This window comes from Oncorhynchus nerka, linkage group LG14, assembly GCF_034236695.1.
Source record: "Oncorhynchus nerka isolate Pitt River linkage group LG14, Oner_Uvic_2.0, whole genome shotgun sequence".
NCBI lineage: Eukaryota > Metazoa > Chordata > Actinopteri > Salmoniformes > Salmonidae > Oncorhynchus > Oncorhynchus nerka.
In genome coordinates, this window is record NC_088409.1 from 24,968,815 (window position 1) to 24,990,455 (window position 21,641).

General features: G+C 47.0%; 2 protein-coding genes across 3 annotated transcripts in view; one reads left to right on the plus strand and one right to left on the minus strand.

The window, feature by feature from the left end:
- itga10 (integrin, alpha 10) overlaps positions 1 to 12,092 on the plus strand; it is an 81,788-nt gene extending 69,696 nt beyond the window's left edge. The window contains exons 21-30 of one of the 2 annotated variants that reach the window (XM_065027824.1): positions 106 to 198; positions 8,380 to 8,456; positions 8,614 to 8,703; positions 8,872 to 8,956; positions 9,100 to 9,213; positions 9,302 to 9,409; positions 9,558 to 9,671; positions 9,765 to 9,860; positions 10,512 to 10,625; positions 10,747 to 12,092. In XM_065027824.1, the coding sequence (XP_064883896.1) occupies positions 106 to 198; positions 8,380 to 8,456; positions 8,614 to 8,703; positions 8,872 to 8,956; positions 9,100 to 9,213; positions 9,302 to 9,409; positions 9,558 to 9,671; positions 9,765 to 9,860; positions 10,512 to 10,625; positions 10,747 to 10,797 (942 nt within the window). In that variant the 3' untranslated portion in view covers positions 10,798 to 12,092. Of the gene's footprint in view, positions 1 to 105; positions 199 to 8,379; positions 8,457 to 8,613; positions 8,784 to 8,871; positions 8,957 to 9,099; positions 9,214 to 9,301; positions 9,410 to 9,557; positions 9,672 to 9,764; positions 9,861 to 10,511; positions 10,626 to 10,746 lie in introns of those variants that run through there. The other variant, XR_010465744.1, reaches the window with a different exon arrangement.
- A 605-nt stretch (positions 12,093 to 12,697) lies between these two features.
- On the minus strand, positions 12,698 to 21,541 carry polr3c (polymerase (RNA) III (DNA directed) polypeptide C). The gene is given in 15 exon segments (XM_029652033.2): positions 12,698 to 13,073; positions 16,575 to 16,724; positions 16,917 to 16,966; positions 18,661 to 18,762; positions 18,876 to 19,026; positions 19,137 to 19,197; positions 19,328 to 19,379; positions 19,514 to 19,687; positions 20,011 to 20,115; positions 20,270 to 20,346; positions 20,479 to 20,575; positions 20,578 to 20,696; positions 20,778 to 21,042; positions 21,129 to 21,278; positions 21,451 to 21,541. Coding segments are annotated over 14 exon segments (1,629 nt in total). The 5' UTR covers positions 21,276 to 21,278; positions 21,451 to 21,541; the 3' UTR covers positions 12,698 to 12,994.
- Positions 21,542 to 21,641: the final 100 nt, after the last annotated feature.

Consider the following 21,641-nt stretch of genomic DNA (forward strand, 5'->3'; position numbering starts at 1 on the left):
TTTACAACATGAACCTGACAATTTTACTCCCCCTTCTCTCTCTTCCTCCCTCCCTCTCGATGTCTCCATCCCTATCTTTCTCTCTCTCTCCTTCTCTCTCTCTAGGAGGATACCCAGTTGAAAATTGAGTGTACATCTCTCAGTTCCAACAGTCATTCCTGTAATGTCAGCTATCCTGTGTTCCGCTCCCACTCCAAGGTCTGTCTGTCTGGCATCAAATACAATGAACAGAAATATAAACACAACATGTAAAGTGTTGGTCCCATGTTTCATGAGCTGAAATAAAAGATCCCAGAAATGTTCCATACGCACAAAAAGCTTATTTTTCTCAAATGTTGTTTACATCCCTGTTAGTGAGCATTTCTCCTTTTCCAAGATAATCCATCCACCTGACAGGTGTGGCATATCAAAAAGATGATTAAATGCCATGATCATTACACAGGTGCACCTTGTGCTGGGGACAATAAAAGGCAACTCTAAAATGTGCAGTTTTGTCAAACAACACAATGCCACAGATGTCTCAGGTTTTGAGGGAGCGTGCAATTGGCATTCTGACTGCAGGAATGTCACCAGTGCTGTTGCCAAAGAATTGAATGTTAATTTCTCTACCATAAGCTGCCTCCAACGTCGTTTTAGAGAATTTGGCAGTATGTCCAACCGGCCTCACAATCGCAGACTACGTGTAACCACACCAGCTCAGGACCTCCACATCCGGCCTCTTCATCAGCGGGATCGTCTGAGACCAGCCACCCAGACAGCTGATGAAACTGTGGGTTTGCACAACTGAAGAATTTCTGCACAAACTGTCAGAAACCGTCTCAGGGAAGCTCATTTGTGTGCTTGCCGTCCTCACCAGGGTCTTGACTTGATTGCAGTTCGGCGTTGTAATTGACTACAGTGGGGAAATACTCACCTTCGATGGCCACTGGTACGCTGGAGAAGTGTGCTCTTCACGGATGAATCCCGGTTTCAGCTGTACCGGGCAGATGTCAGACATATGGCGTTGTGTGGGTGAGCGGTTGGCTGACGTCAACGTTGTGAACAGAGTGCCCCATATTGGGGGTGGGGTTATGGTATAGTGTTTGCTGATGTCAACGTTGTGAACAGAGTGCCCCATGGTGGGGGTGGGGTTATGGTATAGTGTTTGCTGACGTCAACGTTGTGAACAGAGTGCCCCATGGTGGGGGTGGGGTTATGGTATAGTGTTTGCTGACGTCAACGTTGTGAACAGAGTGCCCCATAGTGGGGGTGGGGTTATGGTATAGTGTTGGCTGACGTCAACGTTGTGATCAGAGTGCCCCATAGTGGGGGTGGGGTTATGGTATAGTGTTTGCTGATGTCAACGTTGTGAACAGAGTGCCCCATAGTGGGGGTGGGGTTATGGTATAGTGTTTGCTGACGTCAACGTTGTGAACAGAGTGCCCCATGGTGGGGGTGGGGTTATGGTATAGTGTTTGCTGACGTCAACGTTGTGAACAGAGTGCCCCATAGTGGGGTGGGGTTATGGTATAGTGTTTGCTGACGTCAACGTTGTGAACAGAGTGCCCTATAGTGGGGGTGGGGTTATGGTATAGTGTTTGCTGACGTCAACGTTGTGAACAGAGTGCCCTATAGTGGGGGTGGGGTTATGGTATAGTGTTTGCTGACGTCAACGTTGTGAACAGAGTGCCCCATGGTGGGGGTGGGGTTATGGTATAGTGTTTGCTGACGTCAACGTTGTGAACAGAGTGCCCCATAGTGGGGTTATGGTATAGTTTTTGCTGACGTCAACGTTGTGAACAGAGTGCCCCATAGTGGGGGTGGGGTTATGGTATAGTGTTTGCTGACGTCAACGTTGTGAACAGAGTGCCCTATAGTGGGGTGGGGTTATGGTATAGTGTTTGCTGACGTCAACGTTGTGAACAGAGTGCCCCATAGTGGGGGTGGGGTTATGGTATAGTGTTTGCTGACGTCAACGTTGTGAACAGAGTGCCCCATAGTGGGGGTGGGGTTATGGTATAGTGTTTGCTGACGTCAACGTTGTGAACAGAGTGCCCCATAGTGGGGGTGGGGTTATGGTATAGTGTTTGCTGACGTCAACGTTGTGAACAGAGTGCCCCATGGTGGGGGTGGGGTTATGGTATAGTGTTTGCTGACGTCAACGTTGTGAACAGAGTGCCCTATAGTGGGGGTGGGGTTATGGTATAGTGTTTGCTGACGTCAACGTTGTGAACAGAGTGCCCCATAGTGGGGGTGGGGTTATGGTATAGTGTTTGCTGGCGTCAACGTTGTGAACAGAGTGCCCTATAGTGGGGGTGGGGTTATGGTATAGTGTTTGCTGACGTCAATGTTGTGAACAGAGTGCCCCATAGTGGGGGTGGGGTTATGGTATAGTGTTTGCTGACGTCAACGTTGTGAACAGAGTGCCCCATAGTGGGGGTGGGGTTATGGTATAGTGTTTGCTGACGTCAACGTTGTGAACAGAGTGCCCCATAGTGGGGGTGGGGTTATGGTATAGTGTTTGCTGACGTCAACGTTGTGAACAGAGTGCCCCATAGTGGGGGTGGGGTTATGGTATAGTGTTTGCTGACGTCAACGTTGTGAACAGAGTGCCCCATAGTGGGGGTGGGGTTATGGTATAGTGTTTGCTGACGTCAACGTTGTGAACAGAGTGCCCCATAGTGGGGGTGGGGTTATGGTATAGTGTTTGCTGACGTCAACGTTGTGAACAGAGTGCCCCATAGTGGGGGTGGGGTTATGGTATAGTGTTTGCTGACGTCAACGTTGTGAACAGAGTGCCCCATGGTGGGGGTGGGGTTATGGTATAGTGTTTGCTGACGTCAACGTTGTGAACAGAGTGCCCTATAGTGGGGGTGGGGTTATGGTATAGTGTTTGCTGACGTCAACGTTGTGAACAGAGTGCCCTATGGTGGGGGGTGGGGTTATGGTATAGTGTTTGCTGACGTCAACGTTGTGAACAGAGTGCCCCATAGTAGGGGTTTATGGTATAGTGTTTGCTGACGTCAACGTTGTGAACAGAGTGCCCCATAGTGGGGGTGGGGTTATGGTATAGTGTTGGCTGACGTCAACGTTGTGATCAGAGTGCCCCATAGTGGGGGTGGGGTTATGGTATAGTGTTTGCTGATGTCAACGTTGTGAACAGAGTGCCCCATAGTGGGGGTGGGGTTATGGTATAGTGTTTGCTGACGTCAACGTTGTGAACAGAGTGCCCCATGGTGGGGGTGGGGTTATGGTATAGTGTTTGCTGACGTCAACGTTGTGAACAGAGTGCCCTATAGTGGGGGTGGGGTTATGGTATAGTGTTTGCTGACGTCAACGTTGTGAACAGAGTGCCCTATAGTGGGGTGGGGTTATGGTATAGTGTTTGCTGACGTCAACGTTGTGAACAGAGTGCCCCATGGTGGGGGTGGGGTTATGGTATAGTGTTTGCTGACGTCAACGTTGTGAACAGAGTGCCCCATAGTGGGGGTGGGGTTATGGTATAGTGTTTGCTGACGTCAACGTTGTGAACAGAGTGCCCCATAGTGGGGGTGGGGTTATGGTATAGTGTTTGCTGACGTCAACGTTGTGAACAGAGTGCCCCATAGTGGGGGTGGGGTTATGGTATAGTGTTTGCTGACGTCAACGTTGTGAACAGAGTGCCCCATAGTGGGGGTGGGGTTATGGTATAGTGTTTGCTGACGTCAACGTTGTGAACAGAGTGCCCTATAGTGGGGGTGGGGTTATGGTATAGTGTTTGCTGACGTCAACGTTGTGAACAGAGTGCCCCATGGTGGGGGTGGGGTTATGGTATAGTGTTTGCTGACGTCAACGTTGTGAACAGAGTGCCCTATAGTGGGGGTGGGGTTATGGTATAGTGTTTGCTGACGTCAACGTTGTGAACAGAGTGCCCCATAGTGGGGGTGGGGTTATGGTATAGTGTTTGCTGACGTCAACGTTGTGAACAGAGTGCCCTATAGTGGGGTGGGGTTATGGTATAGTGTTTGCTGACGTCAATGTTGTGAACAGAGTGCCCCATAGTGGGGGTGGGGTTATGGTATAGTGTTTGCTGACGTCAATGTTGTGAACAGAGTGCCCCATAGTGGGGGTGGGGTTATGGTATAGTGTTTGCTGACGTCAACGTTGTGAACAGAGTGCCCCATAGTGGGGGTGGGGTTATGGTATAGTGTTTGCTGACGTCAACGTTGTGAACAGAGTGCCCTATAGTGGGGGTGGGGTTATGGTATAGTGTTTGCTGACGTCAACGTTGTGAACAGAGTGCCCCATAGTGGGGGTGGGGTTATGGTATAGTGTTTGCTGACGTCAACGTTGTGAACAGAGTGCCCTATAGTGGGGGTGGGGTTATGGTATAGTGTTTGCTGACGTCAACGTTGTGAACAGAGTGCCCCATAGTGGGGGTGGGGTTATGGTATAGTGTTTGCTGACGTCAACGTTGTGAACAGAGTGCCCCATAGTGGGGGTGGGGTTATGGTATAGTGTTTGCTGACGTCAACGTTGTGAACAGAGTGCCCCATAGTGGGGTGGGGTTATGGTATAGTGTTTGCTGACGTTTGTGAACAGAGTGCCCCATAGTGGGGGTGGGGTTATGGTATAGTGTTTGCTGATGTTGTGAACAGAGTGCCCTATAGTGGGGGTGGGGTTATGGTATAGTGTTTGCTGACGTCAACGTTGTGAACAGAGTGCCCCATAGTGGGGGTGGGGTTATGGTATAGTGTTTGCTGACGTCAACGTTGTGAACAGAGTGCCCTATAGTGGGGGTGGGGTTATGGTATAGTGTTTGCTGACGTCAACGTTGTGAACAGAGTGCCCCATGGTGGGGGTGGGGTTATGGTATAGTGTTTGCTGACGTCAACGTTGTGAACAGAGTGCCCTATAGTGGGGGTGGGGTTATGGTATAGTGTTTGCTGACGTCAACGTTGAACAGAGTGCCCTATGGTGGGGGTGGGGTTATGGTATAGTGTTTGCTGACGTCAACGTTGTGAACAGAGTGCCCCATAGTGGGGTGGGGTTATGGTATAGTGTTTGCTGACGTCAACGTTGTGAACAGAGTGCCCTATAGTGGGGGTGGGGTTATGGTATAGTGTTTGCTGACGTCAACGTTGTGAACAGAGTGCCCCATAGTGGGGGTGGGGTTATGGTATAGTGTTTGCTGACGTCAACGTTGTGAACAGAGTGCCCCATAGTGGGGGTGGGGTTATGGTATAGTGTTTGCTGACGTCAACGTTGTGAACAGAGTGCCCCATAGTGGGGGTGGGGTTATGGTATAGTGTTTGCTGACGTCAACGTTGTGAACAGAGTGCCCCATGGTGGGGGTGGGGTTATGGTATAGTGTTTGCTGACGTCAACGTTGTGAACAGAGTGCCCCATGGTGGGGGTGGGGTTATGGTATAGTGTTTGCTGACGTCATCGTTGTGAACAGAGTGCCCTATAGTGGGGGTGGGGTTATGGTATAGTGTTTGCTGACGTCAACGTTGTGAACAGAGTGCCCCATGGTGGCGGTGGGGTTATGGTATAGTGTTTGCTGACGTCAACGTTGTGAACAGAGTGCCCCATGGTGGGGGTGGGGTTATGGTATAGTGTTTGCTGACGTCAACGTTGTGAACAGAGTGCCCGATAGTGGGGGTGGGGTTATGGTATAGTGTTTGCTGACGTCAACGTTGTGAACAGAGTGCCCCATGGTGGGGGTGGGGTTATGGTATAGTGTTTGCTGACGTCAACGTTGTGAACAGAGTGCCCCATAGTGGGGGTGGGGTTATGGTATAGTGTTTGCTGACGTCAACGTTGTGAACAGAGTGCCCCATAGTGGGGGTGGGGTTATGGTATAGTGTTTGCTGACGTCAACGTTGTGAACAGAGTGCCCTATAGTGGGGGTGGGGTTATGGTATAGTGTTTGCTGACGTCAACGTTGTGAACAGAGTGCCCTATAGTGGGGGTGGGGTTATGGTATAGTGTTTGCTGACGTCAACGTTGTGAACAGAGTGCCCCATAGTGGGGGTGGGGTTATGGTATAGTGTTTGCTGACGTCAACGTTGTGAACAGAGTGCCCCATAGTGGGGGTGGGGTTATGGTATAGTGTTTGCTGACGTCATCGTTGTGAACAGAGTGCCCTATAGTGGGGTGGGGTTATGGTATAGTGTTTGCTGACGTCAACGTTGAACAGAGTGCCCCATGGTGGGGGTGGGGTTATGGTATAGTGTTTGCTGACGTCAACGTTGTGAACAGAGTGCCCCATAGTGGGGGTGGGGTTATGGTATAGTGTTTGCTGACGTCAACGTTGTGAACAGAGTGCCCCATAGTGGGGGTGGGGTTATGGTATAGTGTTTGCTGACGTCAACGTTGTGAACAGAGTGCCCCATAGTGGGGGTGGGGTTATGGTATAGTGTTTGCTGACGTCAACGTTGTGAACAGAGTGCCCCATAGTGGGGGTGGGGTTATGGTATAGTGTTTGCTGGCGTCAACGTTGTGAACAGAGTGCCCCATAGTGGGGGTGGGGTTATGGTATAGTGTTTGCTGACGTCATCGTTGTGAACAGAGTGCCCTATAGTGGGGGTGGGGTTATGGTATAGTGTTTGCTGACGTCATCGTTGTGAACAGAGTGCCCTATAGTGGGGGTGGGGTTATGGTATAGTGTTTGCTGACGTCAACGTTGTGAACAGAGTGCCCCATGGTGGGGGTGGGGTTATGGTATAGTGTTTGCTGACGTCAACGTTGTGAACAGAGTGCCCCATAGTGGGGTGGGGTTATGGTATAGTGTTTGCTGACGTCAACGTTGTGAACAGAGTGCCCCATAGTGGGGGTGGGGTTATGGTATAGTGTTTGCTGACGTCAACGTTGTGAACAGAGTGCCCCATAGTGGGGGTGGGGTTATGGTATAGTGTTTGCTGACGTCAACGTTGTGAACAGAGTGCCCCATAGTGGGGGTGGGGTTATGGTATAGTGTTTGCTGACGTCAACGTTGTGAACAGAGTGCCCCATAGTGGGGGTGGGGTTATGGTATAGTGTTTGCTGACGTCATCGTTGGAACAGAGTGCCCTATAGTGGGGGTGGGGTTATGGTATAGTGTTTGCTGACGTCAACGTTGTGAACAGAGTGCCCTATAGTGGGGGTGGGGTTATGGTGTTGTGTTTGCTGACGTCAACGTTGTGAACAGAGTGCCCCATGGTGGGGGTGGGGTTATGGTATAGTGTTTGCTGACGTCAACGTTGTGAACAGAGTGCCCCATAGTGGGGGTGGGGTTATGGTATAGTGTTTGCTGACGTCAACGTTGTGAACAGAGTGCCCCATAGTGGGGGTGGGGTTATGGTATAGTGTTTGCTGACGTCAACGTTGTGAACAGAGTGCCCCATAGTGGGGGTGGGGTTATGGTATAGTGTTTGCTGACGTCAACGTTGTGAACAGAGTGCCCCATAGTGGGGGTGGGGTTATGGTATAGTGTTTGCTGACGTCAACGTTGTGAACAGAGTGCCCCATGGTGGGGGTGGGGTTATGGTATAGTGTTTGCTGACGTCAACGTTGTGAACAGAGTGCCCTATAGTGGGGGTGGGGTTATGGTATAGTGTTTGCTGACGTCAACGTTGTGAACAGAGTGCCCCATGGTGGGGGTGGGGTTATGGTATAGTGTTTGCTGACGTCAACGTTGTGAACAGAGTGCCCCATGGTGGGGGTGGGGTTATGGTATAGTGTTTGCTGACGTCAACGTTGTGAACAGAGTGCCCCATAGTGGGGTGGGGTTATGGTATAGTGTTTGCTGACGTCAACGTTGTGAACAGAGTGCCCCATGGTGGGGGTGGGGTTATGGTATAGTGTTTGCTGACGTCAACGTTGTGAACAGAGTGCCCCATGGTGGGGGTGGGGTTATGGTATGGGCAGGCATAATCTACGGACAACAAATACAATTGCATTTTATGGATGATCATTTGAATGCACAGAGATACTGTGACGAGATCCTGAGGCCCATTGTCTTGCCATCCACCGCCATCACCTCATGTTTCAGCATGATAATGCACGGCCCCATGTCGCAAGGATCTGTACACAATTCTTGGAAGCTAAAAATGTCCCAGTTCTTCCATGGCTTGCATACTCAGCAGACATGTCACCCATTGAGTATGTTTGGGATGCTCTGGGTCGACGTGTACGACAGCGTGTTCCAGTTCCTTCCAACATCCAGTAACTTTGCAGAGCCATTGAAGAGGAGTGGGACAACATTCCACAGATCACAATCAACAGCCTGATCAACTCTATGTGAAGGAGATGTGTCTCACTGCATGAGGCAAATGGAAAAATCTTAGAAATTGTTTCATGGTGCGGTCATATATTTGTTCAGTGTAGTTCTGATACCAAAAACTCAATCCCCCCCACCTCTTATCTTCTCTCTGTCAGGTGAACTTCATGTTAGAGTTTGAGTTCAGCTGTACGTCTCTGCTCAGTAAAGTCCAGATGAAACTCACAGTTGCCAGGTAAGTCATTATAATCCTATGGAGGAATGTAAAGGGATTCCTATTGGGAGCTTCTAGAAATTAACCTGAAATTCAGCCTCCAGTAGAGACAGAAGTACTGTGTGTTTGTTTTGTCATGTGTCTGTCATATACATCTCTGTGTTCCTGGTTCCCATAGTGACAGTGTGGAGAGAGAGGCTACGTTGGGAGACAACAGTGTTCAGCTCCAGACTGTGGTTCAGTACGAACCTGACCTCTTCATCACCAGGTTAGTCTCTCTCTCTCTCTCTACAACAGTGTTCAGCTCCAGACTGTGGTTCAGTACGAACCTGACCTCTTCATCACCAGGTTAGTCTCTCTCTCTCTCTCTCTCTCTCTCTCTCTCTCTCTCTCTCTCTCTCTCTCTCATTCCCTGTATCTCTACCTTTCTTTGTAGTGACTCCAATCTGAACCGTTATGAGGTCCACCCAACCAGAACCATATCAGAGGCAATAGGACCAGAGTTCTACACACACTTCAGGGTAAGCAGTGCACACACAATATATCTGTTTCCTTAATATCCTTACTGCACAATCACACGCATAACCATACATACTGTCTTTACACACACACACACACACACACACACACACACACACCTCAGACTAATGTGTTCTGTGTGTAGCTGCAGAACCTGGGCTGTTACAGTGTGAGTAACCTGGAGTTGAGGCTGAGCCTGCCCTCTGTAGCAGCTGGAGACAGACTCTTCATGGCTGTTACTGAGGTCTTCTCTTACAACGTGAGTACTAACCCTCTCCCACTACTGATGGAATAAACAGTTATTGTCATTTCTCTCTGGTTCTGAACTGTGACCTTTGTGATGTCAGGTGACAGGGGTGAACTGCAGTGTAGACAGTGACGTGTCCCAGCTGAAGGACAGACAGAGAGATGTACGACCACTACATCCTGAAGACATGCAACAGACTGACCTACTGGTGAGAACAGACAGACACATATACACTGATGCACGCACATACATGCACACACACACAAATACCCACGCACAAGATGATCTCATTCACAATCCTAACTAGCTATATAGTGTATTTACAGTTGTAACATGTTTCTGTGTGCGGTGTGTAGAACTGCAGCAGGTCATGGTGTGTGGAGGTGGTGTGTGAGGTACAGCAGCTGCATCGAGGACAGACCGCTCTCATACGAGTCAGCCGCAGGGTCCACGACAACTTCTTCAGACAGGTACGAAGTTTCTCTCTCTCTCACACAAACACACACACACACACAGCTCTAACTATAAAAACACTCACTCTGACTTTGTGTCTCTGTCACCAGGCTAAGTTTAAGGTGGTGAGAATAGTGAGTGCCTATCGTCTGGCTGCTCAGGAATCTAACCTGGTCACTCTGGGGAGTGGCGCCATCTGGAGGGAGGTGAGAGAACAGCAGGATTAACACTAATAGTGGAGGACTGGTTTAGCCTTGTCTGTGCCTGACTCATTTACATCCAGATAGAGGAAGCTGGTATAGGGTGATGATATCTGTCTGTCTGTCTGTTGTTTACATCCAGATAGAGTAGGAAGCTGGTATAGGGTGATGATATACTGTCTGTCTGTCTGTTGTTTACATCCAGATAGAGTAGGAAGCTGGTATAGGGTGATGATATCTGTCTGTCTGTCTGTCTGTTGTTTACATCCTGATAGACTAGGAAGCTGGTATAGGGTGATGATATCTGTCTGTCTGTTGTTTACATCCAGATAGAGTAGGAAGCTGGTATAGGGTGATGATATCTGTCTGTCTGTCTGTTGTTTACATCCAGATATAGTAGGAAGATGGTATAGGGTGATGATATCTGTCTGCCTGTCTGTTGTTTACATCCAGATAGAGTAGGAAGCTGGTATAGGGTGATGATATCTGTCTGTCTGTTGTTTACATCCAGATAGAGTAGGAAGCTGGTATAGGGTGATGATATACTGTCTGTCTGTCTGTTGTTTACATCCAGATAGAGTAGGAAGCTGGTATAGGGTGATGAATATCTGTCAGACTGTCTCTACTATCAGCCTTTTTTCTCTTTCTCTCCATCAGACGGTGTTGGAGGTACTAAAGGGGCGGGCCATCCCTATTTCTCTCTGGATTCTGATAGGTAGCATCATTGGAGGGCTTCTGCTATTGGCCCTCATCATCTTCACAATGTGGAAGGTACACCAATCACACCTCACCATACAGTACCTCTGTACCTCACACTCTTTCTCCTCTGCCTTTGTGGTAAAGATCAACACTTTGGATTTCACTTCTTCCTTCTCATCCCTCCTTTCTCCAGCTGGGGTTCTTCACTCGTAAACAGATAAAGGACGAGGAACTCGAGGACTGAGCCCGCCCCTCGCCGCCATGATGTCAGTCAATGGATACAGTATCTGTGACAACCAGAGAACCACAGAAAGAGTCCACTTCGTGCCCATCCCCATGGCAACGACCTGCACAGAGACTGCTCCGCCCCCCCAGCAATAAAAACAGATGCCTTCCCTCTCTTCTAAATCGTGCCCCCCCCATAAAGAACGCACAGCCGGTATAGATGAGCGTTGCCCAGTGTGTGTCTGAACTGTCAAACACCCAACACCACATGGCACAGACTGCATCTATCATCAGACAGCCCAACATCTTGTCTGTTTCTACAGGTGAACCCATGGCTGTAGGGCTGTAGTTACACACCTGTTTAGAAACGTACAGCAGGAAGGACGTGTACATGAGTTTTCTTCAGAGATGTCCCAGACAGGAAATAATGTTGTACACTATGTGTCAAACTCATTCCACGGAGGGCCGAGTGTCTGCAGGTTCACTCCACCCTTGTACTTGATGGATGAATTAAGGTCACGGCTTAGTGAGGGACTCCCCTCAACTGGTTGTCTAGGTCTTAATTGAATGGACAAAACAAAAACCTACAGACACACAGCCCTCTGTGGAATGAGTTTGACACTCCTGGTGCAATGTGACTGGGTATGATGTTCAATGACTGCAGATTTCAAACAGCATAGATCTGTATAAGTAGATACCGTATAGGTATCAACCTGTAATTAGTACCATGTTGTATAAGTAGATAACGTATAGGCATCGACCTGTAATTAGTACCATGTTGTATAAGTAGATACAGTACAGGTATCAACCTGTAATTAGTACCATGTTGTATAAGTAGATATAGTACAGGTATCAACCTGTAATTAGTACCATGTTGTATAAGTAGATACCGTACAGGCATCAACCTGTAATTAGTACCATGTTGTATAAGTAGATATAGTACAGGTATCAACCTGTAATTAGTACCATGTTGTATAAGTAGATACCGTACAGGCATCAACCTGTAATTAGTACCATGTTGTATAAGTAGATACCGTATAGGTATTAACCTGTAATTAGTACCATGTTGTATAAGTAGATACAGTACAGGTATCAACCTGTAATTAGTACCATGTTGTATATGTAGATATAGTACAGGCATCGACCTGTAATTAGTACCATGTTGTATAAGTAGATACCGTATAGGCATCGACCTGTAATTAGTACCATGTTGTATAAGTAGATAACGTATAGGCATCGACCTGTAATTAGTACCATGTTGTATAAGTAGATACAGTACAGGTATCAACCTGTAATTAGTACCATGTTGGACGGTATCTAACCTGTAATTAGTACATGTTGTATAAGTAGATACAGGCATGACCTGTAATTAGTACCATGTTGTATAAGTAGATGCCGTACAGGTATCAACCTGTAATTAGTACCATGTTGTATAAGTAGATACCGTATAGGCATCGACCTGTAATTAGTACCATGTTGTATAAGTAGATACCGTACAGGTATCAACCTGTAATTAGTACCATGTTGTATAAGTAGATACAGTACAGGCATCAACCTGTAATTAGTACCATGTTGTATAAGTAGATACAGTACAGGCATCAACCTGTAATTAGTACCATGTTGTATAAGTAGATACCGTATAGGCATCAACCTGTAATTAGTACCATGTTGTATAAGTAGATACCGTATAGGCATCAACCTGTAATTAGTACCATGTTGTGCTATATGGAAAGCAGTTCCATCATTCAAGGAAGCTTGAATGAAAATGCACTACCTGATAATGGGGGCCATTTGTATTTCTATGAAACGTTGTTACAAACCAAACTGTCTATTTAATATTCAGAAGTCATCATGACTTTAGATTTTTCACCCATTTTCTCTACAGTAGAGTTTTTCAGTCAAATTAAAACTATTGATAATTAAAGTTTTTGAAAATGTTATTTTAGTTTCTTTCATGTTCATTTATACATACATGGGATCATTCATTCACATGAACCAAATATTTTATTACATAACTTTTTATTTGTATTTTTTATCTGGCATTTCAGACTACTTCATTCTATAAAAGAAAAAACACTTTCACACTAGCAGACATTGTTGAACATATAACTGAAATAACGACGTCTGTACGTCAGGCAGAAAAAGCACAGGTATATGAAAACCCAAACATATTGTATTGATGCAACTTCATGTCCATTGTGTTTCTCCCCTCCCTCTCACTTGGTCTTGGTAGAGAAGATGTAGGACTCCAGTAGAAAGACAGTCTCATCCACCTGGTTCTCTGTAGAGTCCAACCTTCAGGGAGAAAAGAAACAAGTAAAAGAAAGAGGTAATAAAGCTACAGTAATGTAGTAATAACAAGTATGTAGTAGTACTTGTTGATGTGATGTCGTAGGCCTCTAGCTGTTGTCTATAGATATATAGTATGGGTGTCGTAGCAGTAGCACTGGTTGCATCACTGCCTGGTATGGCAAGTGCTCGGCCTCCGACCATCAGGCACTACAGAGGGTAGTGCGTACGGCCCAGTACATCACTGGGGCCAAGCTTCCTGCCATCCAGGACCTCTACACCAGGCAGTGTCAGAGGAAGGCCCTACAAATTGTGAAAGACCCCAGCCACCCCAGTCAGACGGTTCTCTCTGCTACCGCATGGCAAGTGGTACCGGAGCACCAAGTATAGGACCAAAAGGCTTCTCAACAGCTTTTACCTCCAAGCCATACGACTCCTGAACAGGTAATCAAATGGCTACCCGGACTATTTTCATTGTCCCCCCCCCCAACCCCTCTTTTATGCTGCTGCTACTCTCTGTTTATCAATAATGCATAGTCACTTTAACTATACATTCATGTACATCCTACCTCAATTAGCCCGACTAACCGGTGCCTGTATATAGCCTCGCTACTGTTATTTGTTACTCTTTTTACTGTTGTTTATACAGTGGGGCAAAAAAGTATTTAGTCAGCCACCAATTGTGCAAGTTCTCCCACTTAAAAAGATGAGAGAGGCCTGTAATCCTCATCATAGGTACACTTCAACTATGACAGACAAAATGAGAGAGAAAAAAATCCAGAAAATCACATTGTAGGATTTTTAATGAATTTATTTGCAAATTATGGTGGAAAATAAGTATTTGGTCAATAACAAATGTTTATCACAATACTTTGTTATATACCCTTTGTTGGCAATGACAGAGGTCAAACGTTTTCTGTAAGTCTTCACAAGGTTCACACACACTGTTGCTGGTATTTTGGCCCATTCCTCCATGCAGATCTCCTCTAGAGCAGTGATGTTTTGGGGCTGTTGCTGGGCAACTCCCTCCAAAGATGTTCTATGGGGTTGAGATCTGGAGACTGGCTAGGCCACTCCAGGACCTTGAAATGCTTCTTACGAAGCCACTCCTTCGTTGCCCGGGCGGTGTGTTTGGGATCATTGTCATGCTGAAAGACCCAGCCACGTTTCATCTTCAATGCACTTGCTGATGGAAGGAGGTTTTCACTCAAAATCTCACGATATGTGGCCCCATTCATTCTTTTCTTTACACGGATCAGTCGTCCTGGTCCCTTTGCAGAAAAACAGCCCCAAAGCATGATGTTTCTACCCCTATGCTTCACAGTAGGTGTGGTGTTCTTTGGATGCAACTCAGCATTCTTTGTCCTCCAAACACAACGAGTTGAGTTTTTACCAAAAAGTTATATTTTGGTTTCATCTGACCATATGACATTCTTCCAATCTTCTTCTGGATCATCCAAATGCTCTCTAGCAAACTTCAGACGGGCCTGGACATGTACTGGCTTAAGCAGGGGGACACGTCTGGTGCAGTGGTAATTAAGGTGCAGTGGTAATTAAGGTGCAGTGGTAATTAAGGTGCAGTGGTAATTAAGGTGCAGTGGTAATGCAGTATTTGTTGATGTGATGTCACAGGGCTTCTAGCCGCTGTCTCTATAGATCTATAGTATGGATGTAGTGGTAATTAGGATTTGAGTCCCTGGCGGCGTAGTGTGTTACTGATGGTAGTCTTTGTTACTTTGGTCCCAGCTCTCTGCAGGTCATTCACTAGGTCCCCCGTGTGGTTCTGGGATTTTGTCTCACCGTTCTTGTGATCATTTTGACCCTACGGGGTGAGATCTTGCGTGGAGCCCCAGATTAAGGGAGATTATCAGTGGTCTTGTATGTCTTCCATTTCCTAATAATTGCTCCCACAGTTGATTTCTTCAAACCAAGCTGCTTACCTATTGCAGATTCAGTCTTCCCAGCCTGGTGCAGGTCTACAATTTTGTTTCTGGTGTCCTTTCACAGCTCTTTGGTCTTGGCCATAGTGGAGTTTGGAGTGTGACTATTTGAGGTTGTGGACTGGTGTCTTTTATACTGATAACAAGTTCAAACAGGTGCCATTAATACAGGTAACGAGTGGAGGACAGAGGATCCTCTTAAAGAAGAAGTTACAGGTCTGTGAGAGCCAGAAATCTTGCTTGTTTGTAGGTGACCAAATACTTATTTTCCACCATAATTTGCAAATAAATTCATAAAAAATCCTACAATGTGATTTTCTGGATTTTTTTCTCATTTTGTCTGTCATAGTTGAAGTGTACCTATGATGAAAATTACAGGCCTCTCATCTTTTTAAGTGGGAGAACTTGCACAATTGGTGGCTGACTAAATACTTTTTTGCCCCACTGCATTTCTTTACTTATCTATTGTTTACCTAAAAATTGCACCGTTGGTAAGTAAGCATTTCACTGTAAGCTGTTGTATTCGGCGCACGTGACAAATAAACTTTGATTTGATTTAGTAGTAGTACTTGTTGATGTGACGTCGTAGGTCTTCCAGTTGGAGGTCTCAACTTACTGTTGAGAGTTACAATAGTAGAATACACAAGTTGCAATTTTGACATTTGTTGTGCATCAGCAGTTTCTCTTGTTATGTCAGTCACTGACAGTCACTCCCCCATGTCAGCTAACATTCTGTACATTGTTAGTCTTATCTAAACTAGCAGTAATCATGGTTGAATTCATCCCTCTCACTCAGATAGCATATTAAAAATAGAAAACATTTCTCTCCACCTTATGGCAAAATGTGTAGAATTACAGGAAATGTACTCTAAAAAGTCAATGTATTGTCTCCTAGCTTAGGGCCCCTAAAAGGGTCGGCTCTGACTGCAAGAGTAGGTATGGATGTGGTGCGCAGACCCGCGATGTTCACATTTTTTGTGCCCCCCCCATCCCCATCAAAGTTGCCCATCCCTGATCTATAGTACGTGTGTATTAGTAGTAGTAGTAATGCAGTATTTGTTGATGTGATGTCACAGGGCTTCTAGCCACTGTCTCTATAGATCTATAGTATGGATGTAGTGGTAATTAAGGCACAGTGGTAATTAAGGTGCAGTGGTAATTAAGGTGCAGTGGTAATTAAGGCGCAGTGGTAATTAAGATGTAGTGGTAATTAAGATGCAGTGGTAATTAAGGCGCAGTGGTAATTAAGGCGCAGTGGTAATTAAGGTGCAGTGGTAATTAAGGTGCAGTGGTAATTAAGGCGCAGTGGTAATTAAGGTGCAGTGGTAATGCAGTACTTGTTGATGTGATGTCGCAGGGCTTCTAGCTGCTGTCTCTATAGATCTATAGTATGGATGTAGTGGTAATTAAGGTGCAGTGGTAATTAAGGTGCAGTGGTAATTAAGGCGCAGTGGTAATTAAGGCGCAGTGGTAATTAAGGTGCAGTGGTAATTAAGGTGCAGTGGTAATTAAGGTGCAGTGGTAATTAAGGTGCAGTGGTAATTAAGGTGCAGTGGTAATGCAGTACTTGTTGATGTGATGTCGCAGGGCTTCTAGCTGCTGTCTCTCGGGGGCAGTGATCATCTCCTCCACCTCTGTCAGCTGTTCAGGCTCCGCCCCACTGGCCTGCAGCGATGCCAGGATCGCCTCGATTCGCTGGGACTTCTCCAGCAGACGCCTGTCAATCAAACACAGGAAGTCGTGTACATGTACTAAAATTGCTGAGGATTATATACACAAAAAGTCAGACTTTTTCCATTGTGGTCCTCTATTGTCCTCTAAAAGTCAATATGCAGACCTAAAGAGACCTTAGCAGGAGACAGCAGGAATCTATCAATCCATCCACTCAGGAATCAATCAATAAACTCACTTGTTCTCCTTGGTCTCGAAGAGGCGCCTCTCAATCAGATTAGCCACTGTCTGCATGTAGTGATGGGGGAAAAATGTACAGTTACATATCACAATATTGTTTTGGACTTGTTCTCCATCTTCTTTTTATAATAGTAAGCCAACAGATTTTCTGCACTTTTATTTCCATGACTGATCAAAACAAACGTTCTCATGCTCTCGTCTCTCTGCAGCAGACGTATAGCGAGCAATATGTTTGGAACATCAAATCGCAATATCGCATTGCATATAGAAACGTGAGAATCGCAATACATATCGTATCAGCACCTAAGTATTGTGATAATATCATGAGGTCCTCGGCAACTCCCAGCCCTATCTGCAAGTCAGACGTCCACCATTAATTGTCAAGTCAGCGATGCACGAAGTAATGATGTCACAGAGGGCTTGTACAGAAACGCAGCCTGAAACCCCAAACAGCAAGCAATGCAGATGTAGAAGCAATATCAGGCGGGCTTCTGCAACAATGGAGTGTGAATTGCGACACTAAATGTCTCTGCTGTTGTGGTCCTGAAGCTCAAGTTGCAGCACCGTAAAGTACACATGCAGACATGTACACTCACCGGCCAGGTTATTAGGTACACCACCACATTCACCAAAATATATCACTCCTACAGACTGAGTCACGTGACCGTGGCTTGCTATATAAAGCAGGCAGGCATTGAGGCATTCAGTTACTACTGTTTGATTGAATGTTAGAATGGGCAAAGCCAGTGACCTAAGTGACCTGAGAGTGATATGATCGTCGGTGTCAGGCATGCCAGATCTCAGGAATGGCCAATGGCCTGGGCTTTTCACGCACAGCAGTGTCTATGGTTTCCCGAGAATGGACAAACAAAAAGCATCCAGTCAGCGGCAGTCCTGTGGGCGAAAACAGCTTGTTGATGAGAGGTCGAAGGAGATTAGCAAGAATCATGCAAACTAACAGACGGGCCACAAACAGGCAAATAACGGCACAGGACAACAGTGGTGTGCAGAACGGCATCTCGGAACGCACATCTCGTCGGTCCTTGTCACGGATGGGCTATTGCAGCAGACGACCACACAGGGTTCCACTCCTATCAGCCAAAAACAAGAAGAAGTGGCTCCAGTAGGCTCAAGATCACCAACAGTGAACAATTGATGAGTGGAAAAACCTTCAACGAATCCCGGTTCCTGTTGCGTCATGCTGATGGAAGAGTCCGGATTTGCCGTAAGCAGCATGTGTCCGTGGACCCATCCTGCCTGGTGTCAACGGTACAGGCTGGTGGCGGTGGTGTACCACTGTCCAATCTGCAGCAACCGTGTGATGCCATCGCATCAGCATGGACTAACATCCCGGTGGAACGTTTCTGACTTTGAGTCCATGCCGCAAAGAATTCAGGCTGTTCTGGAGGCAAAGGGGGGGTCCGACCTGGTACTAGATAGGTGTACCTAATAAACTGAAAGTAGATTTTTGACTCGTTCTCCTTCCGTATTTCCTCTTTATTTAGACAGTTTAAAATGTAGATGTAAAGGTACAGTTGTAGAAGAGAGAAAGTCAGAAAGAGGCTGGGGATTTAGTGTGTCAATGTGGACAATATGTGTTCAGTAAACTACAGCACTACCGCTGTGACTCCAGTGTAGGTTTGCAAATATTTTGTCCCGAGTGAGCCATCTTGCATCACGCTCATCTGCAATATCAGTGTTTCATCCTGCTGCTCAAAGTATAGCTTAGTTTGAATGTGTACCTTGTAGCAGTGTTGTAGCAGTAGCCGGGCAGTAGGCAGCTGGTTGACAGTGTACAGGTAGAAGGTACGTGAAGGGGCGTGGTCAGGAGTCTTAGGGATTTCCTAGGGTGGAAAAACACAGGTCAGCATGATAATGTATGGTTTGTATATAGTGTGTGTGTGTATTTGTGGGTTACCTGTATGGTTTGTATAGTGTGTGTGTATTTGTGGGTTACCTGTAGCTGTACCAGGTTCTCTGACAGCAGTGTGTACAGCATGTCTTTGGCCTCCTTGGCAGGGATCATAGCAAAGTCCTCCACCTGCTTCTGCTCCAGGTGACGTTTCCTTAGCAACAGACGGAAGATCCTAGCCGACCGCGAGCCAAACCTGACAATGGGAAAGGTTGAATGAGTGACACCCTACAAGTTATGTAGCCACCGTGGGCTAAACACAGTAAATGGACACAGACCAACTCTGACAAACACAGACACACCGACCTCTCCTGTACCACAGACTCCAGTGTGGCTCTCGCCAGGTTGGCCAGGGCTCTTTGGAGATCTGAGTGGTCAGTCAAGAAACGACCACTTACAACTGTATCATGAAATACTGGAAATGACCTATTATACAATAGTGTGTGGTGTGTGGATGAGAAACTCAAACAGGTTGCATCAGGGTTGAAAAAGGATACTGACCACGTACATTCCTCCTCCACTGTCACCTGATTTCCCCACAAACTCCATCTGAGGAAGAAGGAGGGAGAAACATCAGTTTACCAGCCCCCTAGGCACTGATCCAAGGTCAGTTCTGCAATTGATCTCCCAATGGTTAAGGTTGGGATATGGGGAGGGGAATCTGATCCTTGATCTGCTCCTACCGGGTCATCCACCAGAAGGGAGAGGTACTGGTCCAGTATTGGTCTGCTGATGCTGTAGTTGGGCGGGAGGGAGCGGAAGATCTCATTGGCTGAGAGGGGCTGAGTGTAGGCGGCGGTCTGTGTGGTGGTAACCTCACTCATCCTCAACATAGTCCTCACTATCTCACTACTGGTCTGTGGGGGGGAAGAGAGCGGTCTTTTTCACTCAGGCCCCCCTTCCAGCATTGGGGAACATCCCGTATGACACATCTATTTCTATGGGCACAAACACTGTTCATGATACAAACTGTTCACACCCCTCTTGTTGGTGGAGAAAACATCAGGTAGGTTTAAAGCTTTCCTGCAATTCGACACATTTTGTCTTGAAGTGCAGAACTAGGCCACGACCCTCCCTGCTAACCCCTCAGTTTGGGAATCACTGACTTAGACCACCCCCATTAAATCTCTCCTGGTCTACAAGCATACGGAGGTGGTCTGTAGGGGTCTGTGACACTGACCTGGTCCAGTTTGCTGGCCACAGCACTAATGATGGCCTGGTCTCTGAAGTGCTGATGGAACCTCTCAAAGTTCACCTGCCAGTAGATCCCCTCATCACCACACGACTGGAAAGAGAGGGAGGGAGGAGATAGAAGGAGGCACAAGTCATTCAAAACGGTTCCATTCCTTATTGAGAGGAGTAAAAGAATAACAGAACAAGATTCTCTGATTCTCTATAGCAGCCCATTATCTCTGAGTGTCAAGAGTAGAGGGTCTGACCTCTGAGTCCATCTTGGCTTTCTTCCCTCCTCTCTGCTCCTCACTGTCGTCACTGGAGCGTCTGCGCTTCCCACGACCTGCCCCACAAACACAACAAGCGAGTGTATAGCAACTATTTACTGAATTACATATAGCAGGAGGTTTACATGTGGGTAAGCACACAGGTGAAAAGGTACTACGTGTTATATGAGACAAAGTGTTTGCGGTACCTATGAGTGTGACATGGGGCAGTGTGTAGCAGTCGGGGTTGCTCTCTGCTGTTGGGGGGGCAGTGGAGGCGGGGGCGGCAGGGGTGCCGGGGTCGCCGGGGAAGTGGAGGTGGCTGCAGTTCCCATCTCGGCCACCGGAGGACAGCGCTGCAGGAAGTGAGTCTCCACCAGCTTAGAGAAGGCTGAGACCACCTCACTGTACTCCATACTACGACCCTCTACAGAGAGAAAAATCATGAGGACAGAAGGAGAAGAAAATATAGAATAATCATACATCTTGTAATCGCTCTCTCACACACCCTCCATGTTATGAGTGAGTCGGTCAGCTACAGTCTTGACCGTGTTGCTCATGGTCATATGGCCTCGTTGTAGGACCTCCTCCACGATGAGTTCTCCTGTGTCTCCATACAGGGTCTTAGCTGTGTAGATGTACCGCGGGTACCGCAGAACCCTTAGAACCCGCTCACAGCTGGCCCGGTACTCCACTGGGCTCCCGGGGCCTCGCCGGCCCGACCCGAACTCACAAGCACCGTGCTGTACCAACACACACAGAGACTTCTTCACCTGCAGAAGAGACAGGGTCACCACCTAGGTTGAACAATATGTTTTATGTTTGTGTGTGGGTGTATATGTGTTTGTTTGTGTAGTACCAGGTCCAGTGGTGTGTTGGTCTCATTGGCGATGGTCCTGAGGTTCTGTGCCCCTCCTCTGAGCAGGTGAGTGCCTATCCTCTCCACCACCTCTCCAAAGTGCTCCTGTAGCAGCAGGCCACACAGCCGCACCTCCTGGGCAGTCATATGCTGAGACAGGAGGAACCGGGGAACAGGTCAACAACACGTTTTTGGACTGTTCATCGAAATATACTTATGCTGAGAAGTATGATGACACTAACAACCGGTAACCAAATCACGGCTTTTCAACAACGTTTACTAACAACTTTAATTTTAAAACTTAACTGCCATGCTCACAAACCTTTGCAAAACACCCTTTTCAGATCATGAAATAGGTTTCGGGAGAATCCTCGCAAAACAACTTCAGAATCCCAAACACATGTGATTGCCAGCGCCACAACACAACGAATTTCCGCACTCACAGGTAAGCTTATTTTCCCAAAGAGTTGCGCATTGCATGAAGGGATGTTGGCGGACCACCCTCTTTGGTAT